Raw genomic sequence first — 21,942 nt, 5'->3', positions numbered from 1 at the left:
CAGGTGGTTGTGGCAAGGCTGCCACAGTTCAGCAATTCAGAGTTAAAGTAGCTACACAGATTTTTTTCCCCCAATATCATTTGAAAAGTGATCATCGCCGATAATGTCCGCGGTGAAATTGCACAAATGGTTGTCAGTTCTTGGTGCAAAACATGATTGAATACGTTCCTGTATTATTTGCCAAAGGCCCCGACGGGTGCGAAACCCGGTAGGCCCGCGTTCTCTTGTTTCTCTCATGGCATTGGCTAAATACATTTTTTAAGCGCAGTGTCTGGCTTTCTCGTTTTTTTGCTGTGCACCGCTTTGACCACGCACCCTTCTGTCCCCGCTTCAGCAGGGATATCCTGAAAACCAGACGTAGCGGTGGCCCTTGAGGACTGGAGTTGGCCACCCCATACCTAGGTTATAAAAACTGCAAAAAACACTCTGGTTCCATTACTGATGAAGTCCTGACAAATGATTGCACACAAAAGATTAAAAAAAAAAAAGGTGGAATACGAGAATGTAAAGGGGTACTGCATTTGTGAAAATAGGGTAACAAGGCAACATAAACATAACGAGATTGTAAAGTGATCCATTAGTAATCCAGGTTCAGGTTACAAGGGTGCGTACTTTGATGCCCCCTTTCCTCCACGCCCAACCTGCACAGGCCGGAGAGACCGAGCACTGCCAATGTGTATAGTTCATCTGATGTGACTTCCTTTAGAGCCGGGTACGGAGGGTTACATTATTAATGTAACCCCATTGAAAGTACACCGAGATGGGTGGACGGGCTCTGGAGCCAATGATTGAGAATACACAGGAGGGTTTACACGATTGGTTCCCGGGTGGGCTAAGGAAAAGGGGGAGTTTGAAGGGTCCCCGGCGGAGCACGAGGAGGCAGAGCTGTCGAGACGAGATTAGAGAGTCTCTGTCCTAGAGCGGTTTGAGACCAAGATCAGCCAGAGAGCAGAACTACCCCAGTTCTGCCGATTCGGAGCAGTCACAGAGAGGACCGTCACGGCCCACCCCCAAGTTGCAGCTGCTCGTATTCAGGGAGTTGGGAGTAACCCTCCGAGGGATTCCCACTTACAAACACCCCCCGCACCGTTGGGTTACACATACCGGTCTCCTTCCAAGTCTTTGTGAATAAACAGGCCTGCCACGTTAACCCAATACACAAAACAGCGCCATCACCGGCACCGACAAAAGGTCCCCATTAATGGTGCAGGGTCATTTGGACCAACGCTGCGCTTATAGTGCCTTGCGATGGCAACGTCGCTCCGAAACAAATACATGAACTCCGTCGCAAGCGCTCGTAGTAAGGGCGACCGCCACGGAGCGACCCAAAATTTTGAAGCCGGGTAAATTTAATTTTTTTAGAGACAGTCACCACATGTGACGGTCTCTAAACCAAATTGCGCGGCCCGCCCATTTTAGTGACGTCACTGGCCTTGTTGCCAGCGACGTGGCTAAAAATCAAATTACAACTTTCGCCAGTGGCGACGGGTGACATCGGTCGAGTCATGTTGCCAGCACTATAAGCGCGGCCTTAAAGATCGAGTGCGACAAAAGCGCAGCGACACATTGGTATATAAATTTGTGTAACCGCCGTTATCTGAAATATATTATCCGCAAGTGATAATCACGTTATTGTGGGAGTATAGAAATACAAGCGCCGTTATTCACAGATACGTGGTGTGTCTTATTGCCCAGACCTCTGCCAGACTTTCCGCTTGTGGCCCAGCATATCATTCAAGAGGGGAGCAGAACTTGGACCCCCATTCTAGCATATGTTTCATCAGTCAATAGTAATAATAGCCAGCCACCTATATTAAAAAGATGGTAAACTCCTGCTGTTACCTTTTTTCCTTCAGTGCCCGGGTCTGTGCCCACGTAGGCGAGCTTCCGACGGACGTAGAAGAGCATGTCATCCTGCTGGGTGGCCCACTTTTCCATAAAATACGTGGAATACATCCAGGTCCAGAATACAATGCGGTCATCTTTAAAACAGCCTTTAAAAACAAACAGAAGTGTTAGAAAGTTAGATGTAACGTTAAAGGGGATTTGCTTACCAATAGTAAAACTAGTGATTACAGAGGACAGATTGTAGCCCCAGCGGGGATATTAAGGACTAAGATGCTACAAAGTATTCTCTTTTTTGTTTTTTTGTTTTTAAAGGAGCAGTTACAACATTTTTTGACCTCTTTTTTTTTTAAACAGATTTGGAAGCTGGGGGTCTGCAGTACTGAAACGCATCAATGTCAGCTCAGGGGAACCATATCAAGGTCCATATCTGGAAAGGTACCTATGGTACCACCCCCTCCAGGTGAAACAAAATTAAATCTCCAGCATCACGTGGGCCAATAGGATGCCGCGTCCGTTACGGCTTCAAGCCAGCCCGCGTGACGTAGGGAGTTCATACAACCAGGAGAAGTACCGCTGCAGCCGTTCCTGGTATGCACCTCTGGAGCAAGGGGGGCCGCTGAGCCGAAAATAAAAAAAACGTATTTAAGCTTTAGAGCAGGGACGGCCGACTCATGTCCTCAAGGGCCACAAACAGGTCAGGTTCTCAGGGTATACCTGCGTCAGCACAGGTGTCATTATGACTGAACCACCCGTGCTGAAGCAGGGATATCCTGGAAACCGGACCTGTTGGTGGCCCTTGCGCACTGGAGTTTGTCGCCCCTGCTTCCCACACATTTGGGGGGAGGGGAGGGGGGAGAAAGCATTAAACAGACCATGTGACAAATGCAAGAAAGTCATTGTCAAAAGGTTATTCCTTGGGGGTCAGAGATATAGATATATAACTGGTCAAGTCCAAGATCTTTTCACCAAACACAGCGGATGCATTGAAGTGAATGATTAATAAATCAATAATGGCTCAGGCGTTGGTGAATAGACCCTTACAAATAAAAAAAAAAGGAGAGAATTTAATGAGCGGCTGATAATGTCTTTAACGGAAGTGTCAGAATGAATCCCATTCTCCCATGAATAACCAAATCAATGTCACCAGGGGACTCGAAACAGAGTACAATAACTACAGGAACATGTCGGTTTTCTGCAGGAGAGAAGCGATACAGTCAGACTCGCCATCGCATTTTAACCTTTTCATGATGCATTCGTTTGCAATGAATATCATACCCTTCAAGCGTCATATACGGAAAACGGCGAAACAACCGGCCTAACATTGGATTAGAAGTTTTTTTCCCTTGTAGAGAGCCGGCGGTGTATGCAGCACTGTACATAATTTTTTGCAGGAATGAGTGCTTGCCCCGCAGAGCTTACAATCTATGATTTTGGTGCCTTTGGCACAGGGAGATAAAAAGGGACTTGCCCAAGGTGCCAGCAACAGGATTTGAACCCTTGCTTCAAAATGTCAGCGTCGTCATGTTCAGAGTCCGTGTCTTTACTCACCGAGCTAGCCAATGATGTAATAATCCAGCACATGTAAGGGACTATACAAGGAGGCGATCATACAGCCCACAATCTGTACTCACACAGGCTATATTTCTGTATTAGGGGGCAGAGATTTTATTTGTTGACTTTTGTTTCTGTAAAATTAGTGGGAGGCGGATTTGTGGTTTTAATTCAACAAAAATGTCCCTTTCTGGGCACTTACACCTGATCTGATGATGCATACCCACGCTTACCAAACGCTTTAAATCTCGTAAATCAGCCATAAAAGGGATTCCTGCAGCACAAGTTCAACCCTAGTTTGATATCACTATTTTTGATTTTGTTATAAAATGTATATATCCTGCCAGGAAAATAATGCCCAAAGAGTAGCAGCAAGGATCGCTCCTTATAGATTTCATAGCTACTACCAAGTGTTGGTACTCAGGAGGTTGTCAAAAGTTGCACTGGGAATTAGCTGTGGAGAACATCCTTTCCCAGCGTGTGACCATGTGAAGGCACCGCAAACATGGTCTTAATATAGTTATTTCTGCTGGTGAACTACTTCAAAACCATAATGATAAAGGCACTTCTGAGCAGAGTCGCACGTCTCCGCAAGTCCCCCAACCTGCACTTATAGTACCGGCGACGTTGCGTCAAAACAAATGCGCTGCCGTCGTAGGCTCTGATAGTGGACGCGACGCCGCAACCACTGGTAGTCCTCTCAATTTGATTTTTCCAGCGACCCCAGGCTTGACTTCACTATCGCAGTCACTATAATCATAGACACACACACACACACAAACACACACACACACACACACACACCAGTGCTCCCACTGCAGCCACGGATTCTGGGCAACTTCGGGCCCATTTTAACATGGATCTGCTTGCGCCTACGCCTGCACATCACACAGCTTTTACAGCTAAGCCTGGGCCTTACTCTCTGACCATTGCTTTGACCTTTTTGGGCCTCATCAGTCCTTGTATTGTGAAGCTGCCAGCAGGCATAAACTTAAAAGGGATCCAAGTTAGAGGATAAGAAGCAAAAACTGATGCACGACGAGTTCTCATTGGTATCTCATTATCAGCAAGTGCCATATGTAGGAGTCTTGCGGCACCAATTACAGTACAATAGCCACTAGTGTGTGGCTGTAAATCAATGGATAATTATCCACCGTTATGGAATATACACAATATCCAATTTATATAATTTTACAGCTAAAAACCATAGCATCACGTTTTGAAATCCAGTCTCTCTTTTTATTATAATAATAATAATACACATGCGCAAATACTGTAATAAGTGTTAAACCGATCTAGAGTAACAGGGAATAGGTAAGACTGGGGACAATTGTAGAAACCAATAGGTGATGTCTCTAAAAAAAAAAAAAAAAAAAAACAAGAAATAGGCAAAATATGGTGAAGTTCGCTTGTAATACAGGCATACCCCACATTAGCGTACGCAATGGGACCGGAGCATGTATATAACTATGTAACACAGGCATACCCCGCATTAACATATGCAATGGGACCGGAGCATGTATGTAAAGCGAAAATGTACTTAAAGTGAAGCACTACCTTTTCCCACTTATCGATGCATGTACTGTACTGCAATTGTCATATACGTGCATAACTGATGTAAATAACGCATGTGTAACAGGCTCTATAGTCTCCCTGCTTGCGCACAGCTTTGGTACAGGTAGGGAGACGGTATTGCTGTTCAGGACGTGCTGACATGCGCATGCGTCAGCTGCCATTTTCCTATTGAGCAATATGTACTTACTCGTGAGTGTACTTAAAGTGAGTGTCCTTAAACCGGGGTATGCCTGTATGTAACTGCGCAAAAGATAGATGCTACTTACAAAGTAGCAGATTTTTCAAGCATATAGGATACACACAATCCTCTGCTCACTGCGGTTCTGTATGGCGCCTTGTCCTGACTCCACGTGGAACGCCGAGACGCCGCGCGATGTAACAGATCCGTCTGCAGCTGCTTCCAATCTCTTCCTCACGGTTCCCCAGATCTGGCGAGATTGCGAGGTTTGACGTCAGCGTGATGTTGCGTCCGTTAAGCAGCTGCAGACGGATCTATTTCTTTTCTTGTTTTCCCAGAGACATCACCTATTTGTTTCTACAATTGTCCCGAGCATTACCTAGTCCCCGTTACTCTATATCGATTAACACTTATTATTTGCGCCCGTGTTTTTGTTCCTTTATCTATTTAATTACTATTGTGTATAGTTTTAGCACTGTGGCAGCATTTATTGATACATCTTTTGGTTACAGTATATTGTCACAAATTGCACACTTAGTTATTTTATAGCACATACACATAAATATTTCGGTGGGAGGGAAGAAACCAATACGTGAAATAAAAGTAAAGTAATTGGGAGCAGCGTTCTGTCCGCTGTGGATAACACATGCCTCAGAATAGCACCGGACCAGGTCCAGGCAGGCAAGGATGTGTGAATAAAAAGTAAAACTGGGATATTTTTCTGTCAAGAAACTTGAAAGCCTTTCCATGGACATAACACACACGGATTTTTATGCAGCAACATGTGGCAGCGAGGGCGTGAGACAAGTTTTTGCGAGGGCTGGAGGAGACTTGTGTAGCCAGGGCTGGTTTCTGGCTACCAGTCTGGCCTTCTCCTGGCAGTAAACCCTGTTAAGAGCAGGCCTACCAGGACTAATCCTGTGTTTTCCCCACCCCCAGCAGCTTCAGTGAGTCACAGGGGAGGCGGTACCACAAGGCCTGTGTGTCCAATCAGGGACTCAGACCTGGTTCCTGCTTTTCTTGTACTTAAAAAGGGACTGCACTACGAAAGTTAGTCAGTTGTCTTCACCCTCGAGACAGGTTCTCACCCAGAAGTGCGGATTGACTGTGCACTTACTCCTAACTCCCCAAGGGGAGAAGGCAGTGAGACCATACCCCTGGCTCTAACAGGGAGTCAGGGAAGAACAAGGACTGCTGTGGGGGCCCTGTACCCGCAGTGGAGGTCAAGGGTACATCCTGAGGGTGAAGCCCCAAGAACTGCTGTAACCACTGTGTGAGCTGTGTGTATGCTGAGCATCGGCAGTGTGTAAGAATAAAGTGTGATCCTGTTCCAATATACCTTCCTGCCAGAGACTGCAATCTATCAGGGGGAGAGGAAGTAAGTTCTCCTGCAGGGATTGTCTCCACATCCCCGAGGCCTGCAAGAGATGGAGGCGCTGTCACCATGAGTACGAATCAGTTACTACCTCAGAAGCCTGTTCTGTTCTCCCCTACAACAACGTGGGAAGCTCAGATCTACTGTGAGCCAGCAGGTGTGCACCACACCGTGTAACAATGCAGTCTCCCAGAGGGTGGGGGGGACATGTGTTACACCTGGATGAGGTTTGTTGAGGAGTCCAGACTAGGCAGCTCAGAACAGAAGAGCGAGAGTGCAGATATTGAAAGGTTCCCAGCCTGCATGTTTGCTGTGCTGTTCCTGACTGGCCCTGCATTTAAATTCACTCCATATAGGGGAGGGGTATGTCCTATTACAGGGGTGCGCAAGGCTTATGGCAGCCCCTGTGCTTTCTCCCAACCACCTCTTAGGACCTGGCATCAAATGACACCCTGGGTCATGTGATGTCACGTGACCCCGCAGCGTCATTTGATGTACATTGTCATGGCGTCGCCGAAGAGCTGGCTGAGAGCAGGTAAGAGAAGTTACAGAGGCCTCATGCCATCCCCCAGCATTTAATTTAAATGCCTTGGGGGAAGAGCGCTGGGCCTCTAATCGCCATGCCCCCCTAGAAAATCTTGCACCCCACCTGTTTGCGCACCCCTGTACTATTAGACCTGTGAAAAGCTTCCACTTCCCACCAAGCTGCTCAGTATTGCCACATGCTGTTTACCAGCAGCCCAGTTGCGATTTAGGAGACATTGAACGACATTTACAAAACGTTAATCCTTCAGCGGATTGCGCCTGCAACTGTACTAGATCAGCACCGTAGAGGTCTGGATTCCTTCACTGGAGGTCATCTTCCCCATGTGCAACAATTACCATGCTGACCGGTCTGGGTGCAAATTGTGAGTATGTAACGCCCTTTCCCTCCTCCTACGTCCCTCCAGCCTTAAGGTTACAGGTTGTTCCACGGAGGTACCAGTGCTGGTCTCATTGCCCATTTGCTGTCCATGCCCCAAAACCCCTATCTGCCCTATTCAGTCCCCACCCTTGGTGTCACAGAGCTGGTCCCCTCAGGTATATTGATCAGGCCACTTAACATTCTACGTTGGGGAGAAATCCCCTGGGAGGCACGAACCCCACCCCAAGTATCTTTTTTCCCTCTACCGCCAAAGAGTTCAGGTCTCGCCTCCCTCAGCTCGCCCCCAGAGGGAAGCAAGAAAGAGATTACCAAATCCCCCACATTCTAAGAACCTGCTACACAAGCATCTGGAAAGGGTGGCACAATTCATCATTACCGGGAGACTACTCTGCTAGAAGAAATGGAACATCAAAAGGGGGATCAGCACGGAGATCGATTTTCCACTTTATATTAAAAATTTTTTTATAGTCGCTAAATAATTCAAAGAAGCCAGTGCAGCAAAATCTACTGGCTTTATCTTCCCTAAATTTGTGATTTTTAAAGGGCTAGTTCGTACGGGGACAAAATAAAATAAAATAAAAACCCGGTAGTGGCATGTTTGAGGTTAAATATCGCTTTAAAAAAAAAAAAAAATAAGTCAACCTTTTCTAAACTTAACTTTTAAATACTAACCGAATGCTTCTGAGTGTTTTTACAATCTTTACCTAATCTCCTTTGTGATACGACTCTTTGCAAACGCTTGCATGGATAAGCAAGTTGCCGGTACATATTTAGGGGTATACAGCAGGGAATCAAAGTATTTCCTATTCAATATTGATGCCATGTGTTCTGGACACTAGGACGTGTTCAAATCCTTACTGCTGTATTAGGTGCTATTTATCCAGTTAATCGTCATTTTTGGGACCTGTATACCTATTCACACAGATACCCGGAGGGGTTCTATATTGCGGACATGTCACACCACACCATACCACACCACACTTTTATGAAGACCACGCTTTTTTTGATAATACAGGAGTGAAGCACATTCCAAAGAGAGAGAGGAGTGCTAGTACAGGAGTGAAGCACATTCCAAAGAGAGAGGAGAGAGAGGAGAGAGAGGAGAGAGAGGAGAGAGAGGAGAGAGAGGAGAGAGAGGAGAGAGAGGAGAGAGAGGAGAGAGAGGAGAGAGAGGAGAGAGAGGAGAGAGAGGAGAGAGAGGAGAGAGAGGAGAGAGAGGAGAGAGCTAGTACAGGAGGATGTCATTCTGAGCCCGGAGGGTGGCAGCTCAGGGGAAAATGTGAGGAAGCGCGTCACCAAAAAGGGTGGTAGATTCGTGGAACAGACTCCCAACAGACGTGGTAAAGGCGAATACAGGAAAAGGAATGCAAGTATGCCTGGGGTAGACAAGCGGTTATCCTAAATACCCAAAAACAGCAAGGATCAGATAGGGCGGGAGGTTTCACAGCAGATGGGAAAGTGGGCAGACACGGCGGGACAAGGGATCCTCATCGGCTGTCAAATTCTATTTCCATCTTTTATTGTTTTATGCGAGATCATTTTTCTGCCACCATTCGCCGGCTATAAAAGTGCAGAGCATTAAAGCCGGGTATAAAAGTGCAGGGCATTAAAGCCGGGTATAAAAGTGCAGAGCATTAAAGCCGGGTATAAAAGTGCAGGGCATTAAAGCCGGGTATAAAAGTGCAGAGCATTAAAGCCGGGTATAAAAGTGCAGGGCATTAAAGCCGGGTATAAAAGTGCAGGGCATTAAAGCCGGGTATAAAAGTGCAGGGCATTAAAGCCGGGTATAAAAGTGCAGAGCATTAAAGCCGGGTATAAAAGTGCAGAGCATTAAAGCCGGGTATAAAAGTGCAGAGCATTAAAGCCGGGTATAAAAGTGCAGAGCATTAAAGCCGGGTATAAAAGTGCAGAGCATTAAAGCCGGGTATAAAAGTGCAGAGCATTAAAGCCGGGTATAAAAGTGCAGAGCATTAAAGCCGGGTATAAAAGTGCAGAGCATTAAAGCCGGGTATAAAAGTGCAGAGCATTAAAGCCGGGTATTAAAGTGCAGAGCATTAAAGCCGGGTATAAAAGTGCAGAGCATTAAAGCCGGGTATAAAAGTGCAGAGCATTAAAGCTGCAGTTCAAGCGAAAAGGAAAATAAATAAATATATATATATATTTTTTTTAAGTGAAACTTCTCTAGCGACATTCACGTGTTTACTTGAGATGGATGGGAGTGCAGGTGATTGATACGGAAGTCACGTCACTGCTGGCAGATGAGGCCGTCAGTGTTGCCAGCTGCCAGCAGGAGTCACTAGAGACGAGGAACACACACACACACACACACACACTCCCCCGAAAAAAAACCACTGAGTGAGCCGCCGAGCAACCTGCCCTCCCCCACAACCCTCCCGCCCCAAACAATGACCCGCCGCTGCTGAGAACAACAGTGAGCTGCCGCCGCTGCCAAGCCCTCCCAAACAGTGACCTGCCACGCCCTTCCACCCACAGGGGGGGGGGGGGAGGGGGGTGTTCCGGGGGACTCAGACAGACCCCCGCTCCCTCCAGCTCCGCAGGGGCGAGAATAGCACACACTGAATTCAGATACATACGCAAAGAGTTAAAACACACGTTCTAAGTCAAACTTCTTTGCGTTTTGGTACTGAAATTGTGTTTTATTATTAATTAAAAACATCACCATTACAAATACAATTTCTGTGCTAAAACAGTGACAAAAGACAATGAAGTTTCACTTAAAATGTGCATGATCAGCACAGAATTTTTCAAAATGTTTTAGGGGGGGGGGAAATTTATCAGGAGCGAGCATTTACAGTAACATCATAAAACTTTGCAGATGCTTTATCAGCAAAGCCTTCAATTACCGTCATTTTCTACAGGCAGTAAACTTGAAAAGGATCGCAGCCTGTCGCTTACCAGGCACCTACACCTGTCATACCCGATGGAAATCCTAAAAAAGAGCTTCCTTTAGAAGGAGTAGAAAAATGTTTGATGGGGCTGTAAGAGCTAGCGTTACCTACTAAAATGTAATATCGAATATCTTACAGGGAGATTCGCCAAGGTCTGTTGCGGGTTAATATAGCCGATTCAACGTTAATTTCCATTTAAAATCATTGCTGTCGGTGGTTGCGTTACCCGGCTACTGAGGGACTCGCCTTCTTCGTTTTCGGAGGAGACGGACTACGCCATGGAAATCAATAACCAGTTAAAAAGATGGTCCCCAGAGGTCTAGAAGCCGTATTTGCCCTGAAGAATTGGAGAAATGTTTTAAAATTGTGAGACCGCTTTAATAGCGGCCAGAAAGTTCTTCAGACAGTAGTGTACGACCCTTTGCAAAGCTCACAGGTTTCTTCAGGTATATGGTGGAGGCACGTGTCAGAAATGCTCCATTAATTTGAACATCTTACTACAGAAAGAAGTGCGTTCTCCCAGTGTGTGACCGATTTTTATTTTAAGCTATTAAGATGATCATGGGTGCAATACATACACCTTCAGAGACTATTCTCTGAAGGTGTATGTATTGCACCACGATCATCTAAATCACTTAAAATAAAAACTGATCACACTAGCAGCATGCACTTCTGTCTGTAGGTTCCCGTTTGGACGTGGTTGTTGTCCAGTGAAGTTGCAGCTGAAGTGAAATAAAAATCAAGCGCAAATACCGTTTGTATTAAACCCAGTGATCACACTAGCGATAAAGTAATACATTTATACAACTGGAATTAGTGCTGCTCCAGAAGTGGACTCAATCCAAGTCCATATAGGAGTACGCAGAAAGGTAAAATAGGAGCGCAAATAAATCTAGATTGGAAAAAAAAAAAAAAAACACCAACACCCCACACACTTCTTGTGCAATATTGTTTAAAAAACAAACAAGTGACAATTCTGCAAAAAAATAATAAATGTCTCACTCACATGTTCCGTGAGTGGTAAAGGCAAATGTGGTTGTGATGAGTAACCAACTCGTGTGTGGTTCTTCAGATACTCTCGACACAGCGTCCCTCAGAGCCGGATGGGTAGTTTCAAAGGGAGAGAATTCCCATATGTGAAAATAGAGAGAGGACACACAGTGCTGGCCGCTATAAAACACATTAAGGCAATGTGTGTGGCCAGTGTGAGCAAGCACCTGCTTGTCGCTTAGCTGCCAATTAGAATTTGTCGTCCGCAAACGCGCCATGTGAGCGGTTCGCCCAATGAGGGCGAACCAGCTCTGTGATGTCATTGCCGCGCCCCCCGCACGTGCACCAAGGTCGGCCACAAATCTCCCGGCCGAGCGGGAGTGTGATGTCACCGCGCATTAGCGCCAGCTCCCTGCCTTGCCGCAGCCTAAGGCTGCATCCATGGAAGGACAAGCAGCGCTGAGCCGTGTGGATGCTCCGTGCTGAGCCCCGACATCCTCAATGAGGATGTCTTGAGAGGGGGCTCCCGCGAGCGTCCGCAGGCGTGCTGAGGAGTTGGGTATTTCAGCCGACAGCCAATGCTGTTTTTTAGCGCGCTGTCGGCTGAAAACCTCCAATCACAGCAAAGCAGCGCCAACGTCACGGCACCGTGATGTCGGTGCGTCGCGTGCTATTGACCCAGCAACATCACTGCCCCGCCTCTCCCCGTCACCCACGTTGGCTCGCCTGCCAGTCCATGGGATCGCTGCTGATCGGGCAGGCGAGCCTCAGCGGAGAGGAGCCCGGGCTGAGGCTCTATGGGACACAGCCTTAGTGTATTACTTTTTTACGGAATCCTTTATAAAACAACCAGCACTGTGTGTGTTTCCTCTCTCTATTTTCACATATGGGAATTCTCTCCCTTTGAAACTACCCATCTGGCTCTGAGGGACGCTGCCTCGAGTATCTGAAGAACCACACACGAGTTGGTTACTCATCACAACCACATTGCCTTTACCACTCACGGAACATGCGAGTGAGACATTATTTTTTGCACAATTTTCACTTTTTTAAAACAATATTTCACAATAAGGGTTTTTTTTTCCCCATAAATCCAGATTTGTGCTCCCGATTTTGTTTCTGCGTACCGGTGATCCCGCCCAAGGAAGAGGAAAACCACCACGCCAAAATCTTACGCATTGGACCTAAATACCTCACTCATTGTTGACCAAAATGTCTACTGTAAATTTATATAAGATATTTTCGATGATTTTGCGGTGTGTGGAATTGAAGACTTTCCTGCCTGCACGTTCCATATATTTTTATGGTGAACTTTGAGACTGTCATTTGACTAAAAATATTTTTACTATAATTCACTTTTTAAAATATATTTAATGATACGCACTTTACTGCACTACATAATACCACACTAGCATAGCAATTTGTTTGGTCAAACATCGGTTTCACTTCAGCACACGCAACATTTCTCAATGGAATGGTTTAACAGTTGGCCCAGATTTATTTTTCTCGTAGACGGGATGTTCAGTTACATTTTATGGGAACAGAGGTTGGAGGAAGAAATCCATTGTCTGTTTTATCGTATAGAGCACAGAGTACTGAGGCTCAACAAGAAGGTATTAAAGCAGGAGCTGGGTTGCTGTATAGTAATTATATGCATCAGGACCGGTTCCTAGATGGTAGAAATTTCAGCACAAATTGAATGTTCAAGACAGAGGGAAATCACATTAAGATCTATAGAGGCAAATCTTTACATTGAAAGAGGGGTTTGCACCAAGGCTATTCAAGCACGCTGAATGTGTATTGATTTGTCAGAATCAGTGTCACCGCTGTACATTTAGGGGTCAAGGTCAGTTAAGGTAGTTAAAAAAAATAAAAAACACAAATCACCATTCTACATGTACAATGCCGGTTTCTTTTCAATAACATTTTATTTGCCAATGGCCAAATAGAATTTCCAACACTCCCCTGAAATACATTGTTACAAGAATAAACCTGCTCAGGAATCTATTGGGTTTATTGAAGGCAGAGAGGAACAGGAGCGCTTACCGGACCTATAAATATCACGCACCCATTACGACTGTCTCACTGCATTGTTCTCTGCAATTTGTTCCAGCAGCAAAAACACACAGGGAAATGAAATACATTGACCAGGGGCAATTACCGTACCAATCCACTATGGAAAATGCAATGCTGTTTTCCTACAGAAAATGCCACTCACAAGAGAGGAAACCTGTCTCTCGGTATAATAAGGCCGCGCTTATAGTGCCGAAGACAGCGATGCGACGTCGCGTCAAATGTATTGACACTGTTGCGCGCGCTTATAGTAGGCGCTGCGCGAAGGCTTGGTCGCAATCGCTGGAAGTCTCTTTAATTTGATTTTCCCAGTGCCCGCAGCGTGACGTCAGCGTCGCCGGCACTATAAAGCGTGGCCTAAGGGGTACATGAGAATGTGCACCACATACAAGAGGAGCAGAGACGGTTATATCTGTGTATTTAGAATACTTTGAGGTTGTACAATGGCACCGAAAGAGAACATTTAACCAACTTACCTCTTACCTCTCCCATCGTACCTTCAGTGTCTCTTTTGCCAACACCTCCTCCTCTATTGATCTCTCTGTGGGGGTACCCCAGGGCTCTGTCCTGGGACCCCTTCTCTTTTCTCTCTACACACTCTCTCTAGGTGACCTAATCACATCTTTTGGGTTTAAATATCACCTCTATGCTGACGACACACAAATTTACCTTTCAACCCCTGACCTTTCACCTGCTATACAGACCAAAGTTTCTGAATGCCTCTCTGGAATATCATCCTGGATGGCCATCCGCCGACTGAAACTTAACATGGCAAAAACAGAGCTCCTTATACTACCTCCCAAACCTGGCCCTACTACATCCTTCCACATTGCTATTGGAAATACGATCACTCACCCAGTAGCCCAAGCACGCTGCCTAGGGGTCACACTTGATTCCTCTCTCTCATTCTCCTCTCATATTCAAAACGTTTCTAAAACTTGTCGCTTTTTCCTCCGCAATATCACAAAGATACGCCCTTTCCTCTGTTACTCAACTGCTAAAACTCTGACTCAGGCCCTCATTCTCTCACGTCTCGATTACTGCAACCTCCTACTGTCCGGCCTTCCTACCTCTCACCTGTCTCCCCTACAATCTATCCTAAACACTGCTGCCAGAATCACTCTACTCTTTCCTAAATCTGTCTCAGCGTCTCCCCTGCTGAAATCCCTCTCCTGGCTTCCGATTAAATCGCGTATCTCACACTCAATTCTACTGCTCACTTTTAAAGCTTTACATTCTTCTGCCCCTCATTACATCTCAGCCCTAATTTCTCGCTATGCACCATCACGACTCTTGCGTTCTTCTCAAGGATGTCTTCTTTCTACCCCCTTTGTATCTAAAGCTCTCTCCCGCCTTAAACCTTTCTCACTTTCTGCCCCACACCTCTGGAATGCCCTTCCCCTCAATACCCGACTAGCCCAAGCGCTATCCACCTTTAAGACCCACCTTAAGACACATCTGCTTAAAGAAGCATATGAGTAGCACTGGATAATCATGGACACATGACACAAAGCTTGGCCCCCTGCAGACGCACTTACTAGTATTCCCTCCTACTGTCTCTGTACGTTCTCCCTACCTACCAATTAGATTGTAAGCTCCTCGGAGCAGGGACTCCTTCCTTAATGTTACTTTTACAGTATGTCTGAAGCACTTATTCCCATGATCTGTTATTTATATTTGTTATTTATATGACATGTATTACTACTGTGAAGCGCTATGTACATTTTATGGCGCTATACAAATAAAGACAGACATACATACTTACCGTAATTTTCTTTTCTTGGAGCCATGGCAGTGGGCACTGTAGGGTTACGTCCATCCCCAGCTGAGTAGGACAGGAAATTGAATTCTTGTAAGTAGTCCATAAAAAAGGCCCCTCCCACTACCGGCAGATAGTCTGGTTTGTCCCCTAACTGCAAAATACAACTGATATACACCTTAGGCATACACAGTTACCCTCCCTATGTGCCCACTGCCATGGCTCCAGGAAAAGAAAGTTACAGTAAGTTGGTTAAATTTTCTATTTTCCTGATCCCCATGGCAGTGGGCACCGTAGGAATATACCCAAGCAATACAATAAGGCAGAGGGGAAACCCAACAATGCCAATATCAGTTGTTTCAACCCCTTTATTTTATCCCAGACTGTAGTACTTTTCGGCCAAAGCCTGAATGTCCAGTATCTAATATTTCATAAGAGTGTTTAACGATGACCACACTGCTGCCTTGCAGATCTGTGCCGGTGATGCCTGTGCCTTAAATGCCCACGGCTCTTGTCGAATGTGCCTTTAAGATTAAAGGCAGATTTTGCACTTTATGTTCGTATCATTTTTCAATACACGATACAATCCATTTGGATATCATTGCTTTGGACGCCGTTTGCCCAGTCCTTGGTCCCTTTGGCACGATAAAACAGTCTATCCGACTTTCTAATGTCTTGCACCCGACTGATATAGGTTTTCAAGCATGTCACCACGTCGAGATATATTGCATAAATTTCTCCCTTTTATTACCCGGTTTTGGGCAAAATGAGGAAGTTCCAATTTCTTGATTGATATGAAATTGAAATACCAACTTTGGTAAAAAAAATTTTTTTAAAAAGACACAACCCCCACACCTTTTGTTTTTGCTTCACACACACGTCCCTGAAACATAGCTAAATTCTGTCGTATACCGTTGAGGTTGACTTCTTTCTTGCTTTTAAGAGAGTTTATGTTTCTATCTGAACTTCCTTTGTCTCTTACGACCTTCCACTCAAATCTCCAAGCCACGCAGGCCAATTGTTTTGGCTCTGGGTGATTCACTGATCTTTGATGTAGTAATCTCGGCACATTTGCTTGATGTCACGGTGTGTATTGCCATGTTTATGGAGGTGGCAACACCATGATCTGCTTGGCCAATATGGTACCACCATTAACAACTCAATATTTTTTTTTAAACTAGAGGGATTGGAAGAAAAAGATATGCCAGTTTGAACGGCCACGTGAAAACGGAGGGCGTCTCCATCTTGCACTGAGATTAGATTGCCTTGTCCAGCAACACTCCACCTTTCGTCTACTTTCCACATCAGGTCTATTTTGATTTGACCCCAATGCTTCAGTAATTCATGGAATACTTGGTTATTTAATGCCCATTCTCCTGGGTGAATTATGTTGCAACCGAGAACATCTGTTATATTCTCTGGCCCCGGTATATGTATTGCGGTCATATCTGTGACGTAGCCTTCCGTCCCTGAAAGTATTTATGATGAAATGAACATCAGTCTTCACCCTCCTTGTTTGGTTATATATTTTACTACAGCACTGTTGGCAGATTTATTTGTATATTTCCATGTCTTGAGTGGCTTTGGAATGCTTCCAGTACTGCCGTCTCCCAACCACCCACTGTGCGCTGACGGGGCTTCAGCATGGATGAAAGATACAGTAAAGCAGCGTGTGGAATCTGCAGTGCAGCCGACAGTTAAACCACAAAAAAAAAAAAAAAAAAAAAAAAAAAAAAAAAGAAGGGGAGGTTGAGATCTGAAACCAACCGGAAAATAGTGAGCGATTCCTCTTCAGATGAATCAGGGGGTATTATATCACCACATGTTGGATGCAGAGTACTGCAGCATCACCAAGATGTGATGGATAGACAAATGGACAGTGTCCTGAAACGAGCATCTTTGACAGCTGGCAAAGCATGCAGGCCGAGAATAATCAACATCATCTGTATCAGGGTTGATGCGTATATGGATGTCCAATATGGAAACACATTAGAGAAAGGAGTCAAGAGAACCTCTATTCTGAAAATGTTATCTTAGATCAAGTGGGCAGCCGACTACGTGGCTGAAGCTTCTCTTGACGCATCAAGGCTAGGAACCTGGTCGATGGCGTACGCAGGAACAGCATTGTGGCCCAGACACTGGATGGCAGGCGCAGCATCCAAGAACAGCCTGTGTAATTTGCCTTTTGAAGGGGAAAAAAAAAAAAAAAACTTAGAAACGGACAACACAAGCTTTTTTGTGGTTCTAGAGGGAGAGCTTCATTTCCCAGAGGGAAACTCTGATTGAGGTCCAGGAGCTTCCCGTTGGGGAAAGATTAAGCCAATTCGGGCAGCATGGACTAAAAAAAAAAAAAAAAAAAAAAAAAAGCTGGGCACTTCAGATCCTTTCTTTTGGATACCACCTGGAGTTCAAGAACATCCCCATAAAGGATATATGTATAACTAGACGTATCCAGACAAAAGGAGGAGGAGGTCAAACAAATTAGTTTCATCCTGAAAGCGTTACTACAGGCCAATGTAATAACAAAGGATCCACAAGAACGATGGAGAACAGGGATTTATTCCAGAATTTTCTTGGTGGAACAAGCATCCAGAGTATTCAGAACAGTACTGGATGTAAAACCACTAAATACCTACTTGGAGGTAAAAAAAAAAATTTAAAAAAAAATCAAGATGATTTCACTCAAATCATCATCACAGAAGTAAAACCATACCATTGAATGATATCAATAGATCTCAAGATGCCCATTTACACATTCCTATCGCAAGGAAACATCTAAAAATTCCTCAGATTTGCAACAACTCAGGAACATTCTCAATATACGGCTCTGCCATTTGGATAAGTAACATCGCCCAGAACATTTACTATGGTGTTGGCACCATTGATGGCAGAATTTAGGAAGCATAGAAATATACCCATACCTGGAGGATATTCTGTAAAAAAAAAAAAAAAAAAAAAAAAAAAAAATCACAAAAACAAGAAAGACTACCACAAGACAAAAATGTGTGCGTCTTTTCTACAACAACATCATGGCTGAATTGTACACATGAACAAAAGCCAGCTAGTACAAACAGTTCTTGAAATTCCTGGGGTTAGAATTTCATATGTAAGAAGGAGAAGTGCATTTGCCATGCTCCAGGGTCCAAGACATTTGAGACCGGACAAGAGCTCTCAGAACATCAAGCGTCTCTTCTGTAGCAGATTGTATGAGACTCCTGGGAAAATTTAGGTCGACACAATGTGGTAAAATAGGTAGGTCTACACGAGATGCAAATACTCTGTTGTAGTAACAGTGGAACGGAGATCACACACACACACACACACACAAAGAAAGAACCAAGATGGTGGGAAGACACCCCAAAACATATTAAGAGGAGAGACACTACACCAAGTACAGTGGTCAACAATTACCACAAATGCAAGCAGTGCAGGTCTGGGGGGCCCAGATGGGAGACCTACTGGTGCAAGGTACAACAAAAGAGCAGCAGTTACCAGCCAACTCGCTGGAACTCAAAGAAACTGAAGAGTATTTATCGGTTATTTGAATCTCTTGCTGCTGCTTTAAGGCAATCTGCACAAAGCTAGTTTATCACATTTAGTAATCACATTTAGTAGTTTAGTAATCTTTTTTAATAACAGCTCTTTTTTAATGCAGAGACGCCACTGCTACTTTAGAGGTTCCTTCTTCTGGTTGTATAACCATGGCACCAACGTGCCAAACATTCCTTTAGTTCCAGAAGTATCATCTCTCTTTCATCCTTCTAAACTAAGGACTCAACTAGTTTTCTTCAGCGACCTTTTGTTTGCAACAGCTTCCATACTGGCTTCTATATTCCTCAGCTTCTTGCAGGCGATTTGTCCTCCTCTCTGTACAGCATTCCATGCTACAGGCTACTTCTTGTACCGTCAGTCTGACCAATCAGAGTGCTTGGCTTCCCGTGCCCACATGTGGGATAGGCGCGCGCATGTCCGAACGTGCTACGCCCTCACCTGGGACGCCATGTCGGCCTGTCTCCCCCATTCCGCTGCGTTCTCAGACGCCTCTGCGGTACAGTAACAGGGCCTTCGATCCGCCATACAACCACAACCGTCTCACCCGCGCCGTTCAAAAAAGACACATTTGCGGTTTTGCCCGGTCGCCTGGGCCTCTGCCTTGCAAAACACCCACGGTGCATTGACAGAGCTTCAGGAGGAGAGAGGCTGAGAACACCTTGGCCCGACTGCATCATCTACAGTCCCGTGAGTCCCTTTAAAAATAAATAAACACACACTACTCCTAGCTGTAGGACAGGAAAAAAACTAATCTGCAGGTAGTGGGAGGCGCCTTTTATGGACTAACTGCAAGAATTAAATTTCCTGTCCAACTCAGCTGGGGATGGACTAAACCCTACGGTGCCCACTGCCATGGGGAACAGAAAAATTACATTGCTTGTGCAAATATTAAGTGAGATTTCCACATGCTGGGGCCACTGGATGCTAATGCAGCAACACCAACATTCTGAATTTACATTCATTACAAAAAGATCAATACATTTACACTAATTGCCCTCATTCCCTGTATCTCCTCTCAGCAGTTACACAGTATCATGATAATATCATGGGATAATGTATTTTAATCCATCTGGTGCTTCAGGGGTTAATGGTGCAACCAGTTAGGTTTAAAAACATAATATTTAAGGTTTCTGACTTGTCATGAAGCTGTGGGAACTTCAAAAGGGCTTGATTGAAGTTGGGTGCTTAAAATACAAAGCAACGGTGTATGGCCTGCTAACCCCTTTTGCAGGCCTAGTGTTAAAAACTGATTAGAGCTAGCTTCAAAGGCATTCTCTGGAAGGTTCTGCCTGGTTCAGGGGGCGTGGCTAATAAAGTAGTCAACATGAGTGACTATTAAAAATGAGAATAATCATGTGATGTAATCTCCTCTGCATAATAAGAGTTACAAATCTGTAATAGTGTCACAGAGTGTGGTGGATGGGGGGGGGGGGGGGGGGGGAGAAGAGATGTACTGACACCAGACACCACATGTTTAAGAGATAAGGGACAGATATTAATTTGCCGCTTAGTTTGGGGGCAAAACGGTCATATTTTGTCTCGTTGGTTACGCCATGAGCGCTGGAATGTACACTGGCGACACACTTTAATCGAGCTCGGCTAGTCCCACGAATTCGGGTATACCCGGGTGTATTGAGGTTTGTGACTGTTTTCTGCCCGAGTGCATTGAGGTATTTTCCAGGCAGGGATTGAAGCATTTTATTCCCGCTGGCTGCAATACTGCACAGTAATATATATATATATATATATATATATATATATATATATATATATATATATATATATATATATATATATATATATATATATATATATATATATATATATATATATATATATATATATATATATATATATATATATATATATATATATATATATATATATATATATCTATATATACTGCATTACAATTCATGAATTTATGCCATCTGGTAGACACGCGAAGCATTGCAGCCTATTAAATCCTAATCATTATCATTTAACAGATCAGCCGCCCGTCAGCCAGGCATGAACCCAGGCTGGGAAGGCAAACGCAACGGGGCTTGTCAGAGGTGAGGAGCGGCGCATTCCAGGTATCTGCCAGGTACATACTGGGTATTTGCTCGAATAAAGTGTGTCGGTGCAGTATTGTTGATGTGACTCACGTGTGTGTGTGTGTGTGTGTAAGTAGTAGTTAAGGAAAGTTATGAGTACATTTAGATATTAAAGGGCAGTTTAAATTAGTTTGTAAAAGTTTTTTTTTTATAACTGTCGTAAAACTGGCTGATTTACAACAGGTGTGGGCTTATGTGGTTTCCAAATATTAGACATCTCGTGTTTGCAGCGTATAGATATGATTGCAATTGCCTAAGGGGTTAATGTTAACTCATTTAAAGGGACCCTTGCGAAGGGGAGGAGTGGGGCAGCTTGCAAGCTGTGTATTAGTCCTTGTCCTTTAGGGGAGATATTGTCCATTTGAGGGACCTTTGGGGAGGTGAAAAGTGGGAGCGCGAGTATTAACCCTTGTCCCTTATGCAGGTCGCGTTCTCACAGGGGTGTTGCACGTGACACACAGAAACAGAATATTGAATATATTTGTGTATTTATAAATACATTTATTGTCCCTTTAGAAATTCTAAAGCGAGGGGGGGGGGGGGGAGTGACAAAACCCTCCACCATACAGGATCACTAAACCAAATGAATGTGCCATGTCTGTGTCCTGCTTTACTACCATTATTTCTATTCCATATAGTATTAGTACATTCATATTACTTTTTTTGTTAAAGTACTGTTACTTGAAGGCATGTAAATCTGTAATATACATGTAACCCACTTTGGGGACTACTAGTTAGTATAAGTGCTTAACAGTTTTAATGGGTTAAATGTGGAATCACTATAGCTACTCCCCTCACCATGTGATGCAGAAAGGGATAGCCCCTCCATAGTAGGTTTTGTGACTAGTGATGTCATTATAGGGAGATAGAAGAATATATATATATATATATTCTTCTATCTCCTCCCGATGTTCTAGAAACAGGTTCCTGAACAGAATTCAGACTGCAGCCTCACTGTGAGTCCTGTAAATAGATTTGTGTGCATCAAAAGGATGTCCTGTCACCATTTGTTTTCAGTTAAGGACATGCCCTATATAATTAGCACCTATAGTAATGGCCCAAAATTGTTGTCATTCGGGAAGAGTGAGCATGTGCCCAGCAGGGACTTCTG

At 44.5% G+C, this 21,942-nt stretch overlaps 1 protein-coding gene across 2 annotated transcripts in view; it reads right to left on the bottom strand.

Moving 5' to 3' along the window:
- KIAA0930 (KIAA0930 ortholog) overlaps positions 1-21,942 on the bottom strand; it is a 62,141-nt gene that overhangs the window by 18,692 nt on the left and 21,507 nt on the right. For both annotated transcript variants that reach the window (XM_075602753.1, XM_075602752.1), the window contains exon 2: positions 1,843-1,994. In XM_075602753.1, coding sequence (XP_075458868.1) covers positions 1,843-1,994 — 152 coding nt within the window. The remainder of the gene's footprint in view (positions 1-1,842; positions 1,995-21,942) is intronic.

The sequence above is a fragment of the Ascaphus truei genome, chromosome 5 (assembly GCF_040206685.1).
Source record: "Ascaphus truei isolate aAscTru1 chromosome 5, aAscTru1.hap1, whole genome shotgun sequence".
Classification (NCBI taxonomy): domain Eukaryota; kingdom Metazoa; phylum Chordata; class Amphibia; order Anura; family Ascaphidae; genus Ascaphus; species Ascaphus truei.
The sequence above is the reverse complement of the archived record's forward strand: the minus strand, read 5'-3'. Positions and strand labels throughout refer to the sequence as shown.